The sequence below is a fragment of the Neomonachus schauinslandi genome, chromosome 1 (assembly GCF_002201575.2).
Source record: "Neomonachus schauinslandi chromosome 1, ASM220157v2, whole genome shotgun sequence".
Lineage (NCBI taxonomy): Eukaryota > Metazoa > Chordata > Mammalia > Carnivora > Phocidae > Neomonachus > Neomonachus schauinslandi.
In genome coordinates, this window is record NC_058403.1 from 92,863,999 (window position 1) to 92,876,704 (window position 12,706).

Genomic DNA, 12,706 nt, shown 5'->3' on the forward strand with positions numbered 1-12,706 from the left:
TTGTCATCTGTAACAGTTTGAAAAGTGTCTTTTCTTTCTTTCCCCACACCCAACTCAGCAATGTTTGCAAGATATTTAAAATTTAAAGAGAGAGGAAAATATATATACATATACATATACATATGCATATACATATATATACTGGTGAACAACAAAGGAATGCCCAAGAAAAGAGCTAATAATGGGCAAAACCACGAGAAAAGTGTGTGGGCATTTTCTGAGCTAAAGATTCCTTTTAAGGCAATGAACGGGGAGAGGGGTATTAAGACTAAAAAATGCCAGGCAGGATGCTTTTCTAGAACTTTGGCTTTGGAGCCTGGCATTGGAGCAGGCTTCCACTGCCTGTGGCGAGCAAACCCAGGGCCACGGGCCCAGTATCTGCAGCACCTCGGCGGGCAGGCTAGCAGCCCTCTTATACGTGGGCACTCTTGGCATGAGTGGGCGAGCTGGAGCCTGAAGAGTAGTAGAAACGGTTTTCGCCGAACGACTGGGCATCTCCGGCGCAGCAGAGGATGACACAGCCACCCACGAGGCACAGCACGGCACCGATCCAGCCCGCGTACAGGGAGTAGCCGAAGCTCACGATGGTGGTCTCACGGTGGGCGCACACGGGGAACCAGATGGTCGCAACCATGGCGCAGAGAGCTGCGGAGACAAGAGAGAGCTGTGACCGGGCACGCCCGTCACACACCAAGCGCAGCGGGCGGGTTCCCCTTCACTCCACAGACACGCTCCTCTAGCTTCCAGCCAGGTCCGAAAAGCCCCCCACACACAGCTCTGCTCCCGTGGCAAGCCAAACCTAAAGGTGTGCGTCTGGGGAATAAGCCGATCCAAAGCTGTGTCAAACTGCTAGGTCCTTATTTTTTCAGCAGGTGCCAGACACCAAAGAACTCCAAGGTAGAAGCCCAAAAATAAATCACTGAAGCCAAAAAAGAGGTATTTGTGTTTACTTACATATCTTCACTTTATGTATCTTTACTTACAGTTCTATGATTACGCTTACCTAATTGTGTTATAATTACCTCTTTACATGCCTATTTCCCATTCCAAGTTCTGAGTTCCTTGAAGGAAGGGGCCATGTCCTACTTACATTTGTAAAGTCGGGGTTTAACTCACTGTGAGGCACATAGCGTGTGCTCAGTGCATACCAGCTGAATGACGAGATGGCCTGATGAATTTGGAAATGAGAAATAAAATGATGCCTACTTGATTTTTCCACTCTATTTTTTCAATTTGTCAATTCACATTTCAAAGACCTTGAAGAAGCTCTGAGAATCCTCTTGCTGTGGTGGATGTTGCCAGACATCAGTCGAGTTTTGGCTACAAGTCTGAGTTTGTGTTACACTGTTCACAATCACACAAATAAATGATACTTGGAGTGAAAGAGTTTACTCATGCAAAGATTTTATGGTGATGATATCTGTGGTGATGAGTCACAATGGTGGAATTTTATGGTCTTCCACCAACCAGTCTTTCAGACTTGGCTTAGATTTTTAAGAGTAGGATAAGAAATAGCTTCTGTATCATTTAGTTCTTCCCCTCCTCCTAAGCAGAGTAGCAAAACAAGGACAGGCAGGAGGTTTAAAATTTTTCGTAAAGTTTTTACAAAAAATTTTAAACCTCTACATCAGCATTGTCAAATAGGGTAGTCACAAGCGACGGGGGCTTTTAAATGTTTCTCATGAGGCTAGTGAGATCAAAAAACCGTGTTTTGAATATTAATTAATTAAAATTTAAATAACCCCATGTGGCTAGTGGCTAATGTGCTGAACAACACAACTCCAGACAAAGTAACTCCATAGCTTCCTTTGGTATCATCTGATTTCTCACAGCCACAAGCAGGAAAGAAATTTTAGTTGAAGCTTTAAATTGGGATGACACACTAAAGCTGGCAGATCAAGAAAATAATAATGAGGTTGCCAATCATTAGCCATAAAGCCTTCAATAAATTCAAGGCAGGGCACTGCGATGTTTGCTACCTGGAGTATCCTTGTCACTTTCAACTCAGCAAGCGTTTCTGATTTCTATTCACACGGAGTTATTTTCTGACTTACCTCTACGCCCACAGAGAAGATATATAATTTTTCTTCAAACATAAGCACTCAAATCTAACAGCCTCATACATTAGTTCTAAACTGAAGAAAAGATTTCAGTCTCACCCACTTTGAAAGACCTCTTTAGCCCCCTCACTGCATTTGTGTAGCTTGTAAGAGGCTCTTGTTAACAACAGACGAAGCCTACCCCACAAGCTGGGTGTACATACACTTAAATAGATGTGATTCCTATTATATAAAAAAGCACAGATCCCTAGTAGAAGTCAGAGGGAAGAAAGTTAATTTGGGGGTTTTGAGTTGCTCAAATTGGCTTTCTAACAGCCTAAATTCACTCCACTAATTGTGAACTACTCACATATTTCAGGAGTTTTTATAGACTATCTAAGAAGCTAAAATCTATCCATATGTTAATGGCTTCATTTTTTCTTAAAGAGTAAGAACAATCATGGTAGCCTCTGTAATATGTTTGTATGAGATACCATGAGACGATATATTGTCCTTCTGTGAGTAGTGTTCTCAAGACCAGTGTCAATGGACTCTTCCCTTTCCAGCCCAGGGCCTCGAACACCTGAGAAACAGGGGGAAAGGCTTTTTCTCTCTTCCTCCAGCCACACATTCCAAATGCAGCCCTCACCAAGAACAGCTTGGCTACTGTCAGAGTCATACCCTCAGCAAGACACAGAGAAAGAAGAGAAGAAAAAGAGAGTCTTCCTGTGTCAGGACAAGAAACAGAAACTCTTTCTAGAGTGTTTCAGCCAGAGAGAACTGCTCTAGATTCTTCATATCAATACACAATCCAGCTACACATCCCTAGACCCCCAAAGTGGGCACTCATTCTGCTTGAGCAAAACAGCAACGTAGCAAGGGTTTCCAAATGCCCAAGCTTGATCAGAAGGAAAAGGTGGGGAGGGAATAGCTGAATTCCATAGGAAAAAAAAAAATTTGATTTCCCAAACAACTGATTCAATTCAGTTGGTTCAATTCAACCGATCTTTCCCATAAACAATTAGCCTGGTTTCAAAACAGCTTATGGTTCAAATTAAGTTTTGTATTTTTCAGTTGTTTCGTATTTTTACATACAACACATATACATGCACAAGTGTTCCCCACACTTCATGTAAACCTACCTCAAATGCAGATTTGGTGTAGATTTTATAAAATAAAGATATATGGGCGCCTGGGTGGCTCAGTTGGTTAAGCGACTGCTTTCGGCTCAGGTCATGATCCTGGAGTCCCTGGATCGAGTCCCGCATCGGGCTCCCTGCTCGGCAGGGAGTCTGCTTCGTCCTCTGACCCTATCCCCTCTCATGTGTTCTCTCTCTCTCATTCTCTCTCTCTCAAATAAATAAATAAAATCTTTAAAAAAAAATAAAATAAAATAAAGATATATATTTTATATATACTTTATATATATAAAATAAGAAATTGCCTACTTCTTCCCCTCTTCCTAAACAAAATAATACGGGTATCTTCACGTGGGGAAAGAATCAGGCTCAATATTCCAAAAATAATCATCAGCCTTGATTTCTATTGTTTTAGGGATTTTGTTAGATTTTATTCCAATGTAATTCACTAGAAAAAGGAAACAGGAAAATGTCTAAATGCCTACATAATGAACCTAAGGACTAGATGAGTGGACGGGTGGATGGATGGATGAGAGACAGTCTCATTTCAAGCCTACTTTCCACTTCAAACACATCAAAACTGACTTCCCAAATCATAAAACTGAAATGTAACTTTAACACACTTAAAGTTACAAGTTCATGATTTACCTCATTAAAGATTTCCTTCTTTTATAATCCATGCAAAACAAGACAAATGAGTGCCAGCAGGGTCACATTATTTCCTAGTAGATAAATGAACTCTGGGTGAATTCCTGTGGCTCTCAAAGATGAACCACATCAAAACCACTAAAAGATGACAGGCTGCCACACAACATGAAGGGAAATGAGAGGTTTGCTGGAAACAGTGACCTTCAAGTGAACTCAGAATGAAGAATGTTTAGAAACCAAAAAAGAAGAATTTACTCAATATCAGCATGGTTTGAAGGGAAAGGGGGATGTTTTCATCAGTAAAGTTAAAATGCAAGTTAAACTATTACTTAACTAAAAGATGTGAAATATTAATAAAACTAGCAATAATATTTGACTTTCTTAATGACATAGAAGGCCTGCTAGATTTATTTCTATTTGCAGACACACACACACACACACACACAGAGTTTATAAAGGTTCTCCCAATTACTTGGAGAAAATAAAGAAAATGCTTTTCTAAAAAAGTCACAGTTACCCATAGGTAAAGAAAATTGAAGAAAGATAAAGAGAATTTTCATTGCTTTTCTTTTCATGTCATCAGAATGTATTTTTAAAGTAAGTCTCTAACAGAAGAATTTTAACACTCAGATTTTTCAATCTATTTCTCCTCTTCTACCTTCCAAAGATGCAGTAGTTAATTTTACAAGGGGGGGCAGGAATCTGTCATTTGGAAGGGAGCAGAAAGTGAAAATTGGGGGCATACTTAGCTAAAAAAAAAGAAGAAAAGAAGGAGGAGGTGGAGGAGAGCAGGGAAGAAGGCTTCACTGTGTAGATATAGATTTCTCCAGACTTGGTGCTCTCACAAATAGAAATCCCTGCTCTTCATGGAATAAAATTGTTTGCCTCTTTTGGTTAAGTTTCAAATAATGTAATACAATGTGTTCATTAGTAGATAGAATACAGCCTTATTAAAAGTTAACAATGATCGATGTAGCCAAACACAGAAAATAGTTGGAAAGGCAATTTTAGAGCAATAAAAGGTACTTGCAGCTTTTAATTTCTTTAGGGATTAGATGACACATAGTAACATAGTTAAATAAATGTGATGAAGTTAAATAAAATTAGTAAACGTGTGTTTGACTTTGAAGGCAACAATTTAGAGAGAGACGGAAAGACTGACAAAGAGGCCCAAAAAGGCAGAAGAGCACAAGACTCTGACATTTCTTCCTTCTTCCAATGAATACCACTGTTTTCAGGTTTTGACACTTTCAGAACTAAGAACTGGCAGTACTTTTAAGAGCATTATTTCTAGCACAAAGCAAGATTTCCATTAAAATCACATAAATTACTCTGAATGATAGAAGTAATACTGGAAAAAAATCTTGATATTGTATCTGAGATTTGCTTCAAAAAAATTCTGGGGACTGGAAGAAAAGAAGTACATAGATGAAATAGATTGGCTATGAGTTCATCATTATCAAGAATGAGTTTGGGTTATACTAGTTTTTCTACTTTTGGGTATGTATGAAATTTTCCACAATAAAAACTATTTTTTAAATCTGCCTCCATTTAAACATTTGACAATGCACTTATTGCTGCCTTCTATAACCGATGCTATTATAACATATGATCGAAATAGCAACTAACTTTAGCTTTGTACCAATTAACTCAAGGCAACAAGTAATGAGATTTAAAACGAGCTGTTGGAGTCATATTCATTTGTTGTTTCCTTATAATTTGAATCTAGAAAAATTTTATTTTCTTTTTTTTAATTTGTGATTCTCTTAAGAAAACATAGCTGCCAAAGGACATATTCTTCTTATACAATGACTTTTATGAAGATCTAATATTTAAAACAATAATCAAGTCAACGGAAGATTTGAATACGTTATTTTCCTGGCCTGCTTTCAACATTTTTTCCTTTTATTTCTATTTCATACTTCATTATCTTTTTTTTCCCATAACCTTTTTTAAAAGCCAGTCCCGTGGTTATTTGTTAATTTTTTTCTAATCACAGAACTTAGAGATGGGAGAGACCTCATAAAGCAGTTAATTCTTCCAATTTTACTGATAACTGTCGTTTTAAGTCACAAGCATACTAAAGGTGCCACAACCTTTCCACTACCCATATGAAATTTGATTTACATTATGGGCTTGTTTGTATAAAGCTAATGAGTTTAGAGAAAGACTTTTTCCATCTATTCTCTTAAGACCCCAGGATTAAGGGCATCACTGTTTACTCCACACCGAAGGGTGACCTTTCCTAGGACATCTGATTCTGTGTGCATGACAAGCTCAATCTCTCCCACAGTAGCACACACCCTTTATTTTACTACAATTCCATTATTAACCTGTAAGTTCCAAGTTAAAACAACTTTTTTCTAATACAAATACAATTCCTGGGGCCATATTTTTTAAAAGAAGGAGAGAAAACGACAGGATCCCACTTAGGAAGGAATATACACTTCCTCTCCTACCATTCCCTACCCCGTCTCCCCAAAAACACCCAAATCAAGTACTTTCTAAGTTACAATGAGGTAAGAATGAGATCAAATCAGAACTAAGCCTGACCGTTTTTAGCTGGGTAGTTTAATGTGGCTTCTTATAATGGAATAGGCAAAAAAACTCCAACTATTTGTGATCTACACTCTGGTTTTTACAATGTAAACTATGGAAATGTCTCCATTAGACCAGGATGCAGTCTAGCATTTCCAGGACCAGCTCACTGACTCTCTTGACCAGTGCCATGTGTGGAGATTACCCCACAGGAATGAGACATGATCAAAAGAATACCCAACCGCCCTCTGGGTTAGCTCTCTATTTCCTCTAACCAATAACAGCAATGATAATAGCAACCATTTGTTGAGCACTTACTTTGTGCCAGACACCAGGCTAAATAACTTGCATACCTCCTTTCACTATTCTTACCAACCTCAGATATAAGCATTATCGCCTCATTTCAAATAAAGGGTCAGAGACATTAAGTAACTGCCCCTGTTCACACAGCTGGAAAGTGGCAGATCCAAGATTCAGTACAGTTGGTCTGACACCCAATGATAAGATAAGGCAGCTCAGGGCATAGGCACCTCCTGCCCTAGGGGCTCTTGAAAAGCCACAGATGAGATTCACCGGGATCCATCCTAGATCTGAGAAGTCAGCTACATCAGGCTCCCATTCCTTCCCCGCAAAGCAGGACCAAATCCTTACACCATTAAACTTAAGACTATTGAGAAGATAAAGCAGTTGTACAACAGACATAATTTTTTAAGCTTTTGGAAAAATAAAAATTTTCAGAGTCAGGAAGAACTGACTTTAATTAATAGTGCTTAGTTTCCATACCCAGATTAGCTTCAGTATTGTTTCCAGTTCCCAGGCCCCAAAACCCCAGTGCTGCCTGGTCCCCTTTGGTCAGCCACCACACCTCAGCTGGGGCATCCCTGGTGACCCCCAGGATCCAGCAGGAACCCAGCACTGGCTTCTCCAGGGAGAGCGCAGAAGCCAATCCCGAGTGACACAAAGGGAGCCTTCTCTCTAGCTCCTCCCACCCACTGCCAACAGGGGAACCGAGGCACCGGGCTCCAGAGAAGACCCAGAGGGGAACAGCAGGTGCCACAATTGAGACAATGAGTGTTGCATTTCCAGAGCGAGCTCAGTCCAGTCAAAACAACATCCAACCTGAAGGCAAGCGGCGACCCACTGAGAAATAAACCTGACAGGAGCCATCAAAGAGGCAGCAGGTAACTCTGGAAATTCAAAGCTACAAGAGGGCAAGGGGTGGTGTCCTCACTCCAACCTAATCATGAGTGGCCAGAAGGCTGCAGCGGCTCTGGAAGAGTCCGATCCCTCAATGCCCCTCCAGGTTTTCACTCCAGGCAGTGACAGGGGACTGAGGGACTCCCATCACTACCGGCCCCACCTCCCGTTCCTCTCTACGATTCTGTCCACATATTCCAACCAACCCACTTGACAAAGATAAAGAAAAGCTTTAATTCAGCTATGAAGTTTCAAACAACTCACCTGGACAGTTCACTTGTTTTTAGGGTTTTTTTATTAAATACCGATTTGTCTATATATACTTGCTTTATATCTTTATTTCCCACAGGGTTTGAGGTTTTTGTTCTGTTTTGTTTTAATGTATTCTCTTAGTGGATATCCTATGACTCTCATATGGAAGGCCAGATTTTCTAAAAATGAACACCTAACACAACAGATTCACCCGTTGGGTCTGGCATCCTCAGAGACAGAGAGAGCCTTCTGGGGCTTCTGTATGAATGGGAGGCAGGTAACAATGGCAACTGCCTAGGATGAGAAGGGTTTCCACCTGGATTCCGCACACCAATTTACCTGTAGAGCTTTGGTCTAACTGTTGGAAAGGGAATTTGAATGTAAAGATCTGATCTCCAAAAAGCAATGTAACAGAGGACCCTGTGAGTTAGATGGATCGCCTGATACTGAGTCTGTGTTCCACGTGGCACTCCCACACAGATTCTTTGTGCCTGGAACCAAAATGTCCATGCCCTTGGGATGCCTGGGTGGCTCAGTCGTTAAGCGTCTGCCTTTGGCTCAGATCATGATCCCAGGGTCCTGGGATCGAGTCCCACATCGGGCTCCTTGCTCAGTGAGGAGCCTGCTTCTCCCTCTCCCTCTGCTGCTCCCCCTGCTTGTGCTCTCTCTCTCTGACAAATAAATAAATAAAAATCTTTAAAATGTCCATGCCCAGATTCTTCCCCGGAAATGACAGGTGGCCTTCTGGTCTTTTCACTCCCGTTACCCAACCCCACACACACCTACACAAGCCCCTCCTCTGAATTCTCTGTGGCTTCACAAGTCCCTAAAAACCTCCATCCCTTTGCGAAATGGCACCCCTACCCCTCATGTCCCCTTACCTCACCGATGTCACTGCGGATGACCATTACTAAGTGGCACTGACCCACATAGAACCCTGACCCTTCCCCTTCAACATGTAGTCTGATACCAGTTTGGGGATGGGAGTTCCTTGTCTCAGGAGAACCTGACTCGATGTCTAACCCATAGGCAGACCAGATGCTGCTCACCAACATATCAGTGCACTTCGCAACAAGAGCTGCTCTTAAAATTCATGGCTCCTATTAGGATTTAGAATGTGCTAGTGGAATTAGAATTAGAATTAGAATTAGAATTAGAATTAGAATTAGAATTCAAGAAAAAAAGTAGAGAGAATTGAAATCACTGAAGAGAGCAGAGCTAGAAGGATCCTCCCTAGGTTGTTAAATCAAGCCCTCTGTGTGCAGGTGAAACTAGGAAAACTGAACAAGCACGTGCCATTTCCTTGGCCTGGGCTGTTCCCCCACCCGCCTCCAACCCATGATCTGACTACCTTCTCTTCAACTCTCAACACTCATCACTGGGGTCCTCTGCTCTGGGAAACTCCTCCAGTCTGGCTTAGGTTCCTTCCTATGCATGTGCACACCCTGTGCACCTTTTTTAAATGAGCACATGCCACACTCTATCAAGATGTCCAAGTACACTCAACGCAGAGACCGCCTTTTTCCCCCAGTGTCCCCAGTGCCGATCATGATGCCTGGCACTCAGCAGATGCTCCATGAATCCTTACTGAATAAAAGATTAAGGGACACCTGGCTGGCTCAGTCGGTGGAGCATGTGACTCTTGGTCTCGGGGTTGTGAGTTTGAGTCCCACATTAGGTGTAGAGATTACTTAAAAATAAAATAAATAAAATAAAATAACTGCATCATCACTAGTGATCTACCACCCTCAACATCTTACTTTTCTCTTGCCCTCCTCTTTCTCTACTCTTTCTTTATACATTAAATGAAGTTCTCAATTGTAGCTACACGTAAGAATCACCTGGAATGCGGTGCCTGGGTGGCTCAGATGGTTAAGCATCTGCCTTCGGCTCAGGTTATGATCTCTAGGTCCTGGGATCGAGCCCCACGTTGGGCTCTCAGCTCAGCGGAGAGTCTGCTTCTCCCTCTCCCTTTGCCCCTACCCCTGCTTGTGTGCTCTTTCTCTCTCTCTAATGAATAAACTTTTAAAAATCTTAAAAAAAAAAAAAAAGAATCACCTGGCAGCTTCCAAAAAATATCTTTGCTTGGCCTGATGCCCAGTAATTCCGAATGCTGGGATCTGGACAGAGATATTCCCAAGAAAGGGATTCCACTGTGAAGCCTGAGTGGAGAGCCACTGTGTTACTCTCTCCTGTCCCCTGGTCTCTCTCTTAAGTATACCCACTTTTTTCCTTTTGCTTTTTAACTTTTTTTTCATGTCCAGTGACCCCCGCAGACATTACTTATCCCTTTGCATCAACTACCCATGAAACATAAAGAGATACACATTATGGGGGGCTTTTCCCAGGTGGATACACCTGGCTGCCTTTCACATGCTTCCTGAACTCAATGAAGCAGCAGCAGGATCTGAGATTCATCAGGTTCACTCGAAGATGGAGTGCTCTATAGAAAGTTGTCTTACCCAGCAGAATGAGCAGAACGCCAGCCAGCTGGGCCCGCCTGTACTTGGCCACACCAGGCTCCTGGCCCATTCGAATGAAGGGGAGAACCGTCAGCAGCAGGAGAATGGCGGGCAGCCCCAGGACTGAGGCTGCTATCATCAGGGCTCGGCAGGCCTGGACATAGCCTGGACACAAAAGAACAGACAGGGGCGTTAGACCATGGGTCCCCTTGGAGCCTGAACCCTGGCTCAAGGGAATTCAGCCCATGTGCCTTCCTCTGGCCCTATTCCAGGACTCAGAATATGGTAAATGCTGTTGAAGATCACTTCACATGTTTAGATTTTAAAGTCACTCCCTGACAGACAAAGGAGGTTGGAGGCTGGAGAGACTGGGTGGAGATCTCTGGTTTAGACCACCTTTCTAAGCTCCCAGGATGAAGGGGTCAAGAGTCCAATTACACCATTACATCGCCTTATGAAAGAGTCGGATTAAAACTCAAACCCTCCCGGATGTCTTCTGTGATGGTCTGTGCTGATCCCAGCCTGCTGCTGATTCGCTCTGCCTGGGTGACCGTGGGCAAGGCACGAAAATGCTATGTCTTAGCATGGTCCTCGTCGGTAACATAAAAATGGTAATAGTGCCTGTATCTCTCTAAAAGATCAACTAAGATTAACTTAGTTAACTCATGCAGTGCTTAGAACAGTGCCTGGCACGTACTAAGTATTCCAAAAAGATTAGCTATTTTTCCTGGTGTTATTACTCTGTGTCAGGGCAATCATTTTATCTCCAGGTGTACGCGGTGATTTTGTCCCTAACCATGTGCTTTTAATTTCCATTGTATATAGTGTGTGGTCCTAATTGGACTAAACTAAGACTCGGGCTTTCTCTCTTGATATTTCCGCAGAGGCTACTGTGCTCATGAATCCTGACCCCCTACTGACGGTCAGGCGCTATCTCCTGCCTCACCCAGTCTCCTGGGTGTGCTTCCACTACGGTCTGGTATCGCTTTAAAGGCATCTCTGCGCCTGGGTGGCTCAGTGGGTTAAGCGTCTGCCTTCAGCTCAGGTCATGATCCCAGAGCCCTGGGATCGAGCCCCGCGTCGGGCTCCTTGCTCAGCCGGGAGCCTGCTTCTCCCTCTGCCTGCTGCTCCCACTGCTTGTGCTCTTGTTCTCTCACTCTCTCTCTACCCCTCTCTACCTGCAAATAAATAAAATCTTTACCAAAAAAAAAAAAAAGGCATCTCTCCAGACCCAAGGATTCCTAGAGGAATCCTGCCTTGGTCTTCAGCAAATGATATAAACATGAAATAATGAATGAAGGAATAAGAAGTTGAATAATAAGAGTGGAGCAAAACCAAATGAACTTCATGCTGTCAAATAAAATGCCAGGTAACAATTTCATTAAGAAACAGATTACAGGGCGCCTGGGTGGTGGCTCAGATGGTTAAGCGTCTGCCTTTGGCTCAGGTCATGATCCCAGGGCGCTGGGATCGAGTCCCATGTCAGGCTCCCTGCTCAGCAGGGAGCCTGCTTCTCCCTCTGCCTCTCTCTCTCTCTGTTTGTCTCTCATGAATAAATAAATAAAATCTTAAAAAAAAAAAAGAAACAGATTACAATATGTGCAATATTTATGTAAAATAAATCTGACAAGATACTGGCAGAATATGGCAGACTTAAATGTGCTGTTTCTCACTAAAACACTCTCCCTCCTCCAAAATCAAAGGAGGGGGGTGTATTTATTACTCTCCCTTTTCCGTTCAGACGGAATTTGAGCTAGTGGCCTGGGGGAGGCAGAGTTAGAGACAAAGCCAAAAATGAGCCCCAATTTCTGCCTCACACACCAAGACTGTCATACCAAATCTGGTCAGCCTGCCCTGTGCACCAAGACCCAGTTGCAACACTGTCTTAGCAAGATCTAGTTTGCCAGAATTCAGACTCTTTAAGGGTACTTTTCCAACCATTGCCCATCTCAGCTTCTTCAAAATGAAAGGTGAACAATCAATCAACTGTCTGATGACTTGAAGATCCCCCAGAGAAGAGCCACGGATTCTGAGGGAGGACCTCTGCCTGAAGCCCAGTACCCCTGCAGCTTGTAGGAAGGCCAAGGTGGACACAGCAGAAGCAGTCAACTAGCAACTGAGGTTCTGAAATTCATGGTGCAGGCTGTCTACGTGCTCAAGACCAAGGCCATGTCTGAAAAATCAAAAGATGGAGACGAGATCTGTTCCTGGGCCCACCCAATTGCGAGGGAGGGGGACAGCAGGAAGGATTAGGCCCTCCCTAAAATGTACTCCATCTGTAGGATGGTCTGTTCTCTGAAAATAAACCACTTGGCTCTGAATACTCAGGAAATTTAACTTCAGGGGAAAGGAAAGAGAAAGAAAGAAAAGAAAGAAAAGAAAGAAAAGAAAGAAAGAAAGAAAGAAAGAAAGAAAGAAAGAAAGAAAGAAA

At 42.6% G+C, this 12,706-nt stretch overlaps 1 protein-coding gene across 1 annotated transcript in view; it reads right to left on the bottom strand.

Moving 5' to 3' along the window:
* Positions 1-412: 412 nt before the first annotated feature.
* CLDN11 (claudin 11) overlaps positions 413-12,706 on the bottom strand; it is a 14,318-nt gene continuing 2,024 nt past the window's right edge. The window contains exons 2-3 of the mRNA XM_021702651.1: positions 10,276-10,440; positions 413-645 (exon numbers count right to left, since the gene is read on the bottom strand). Of these exons, the coding sequence (XP_021558326.1) occupies positions 413-645; positions 10,276-10,440 (398 nt within the window). The remainder of the gene's footprint in view (positions 646-10,275; positions 10,441-12,706) is intronic.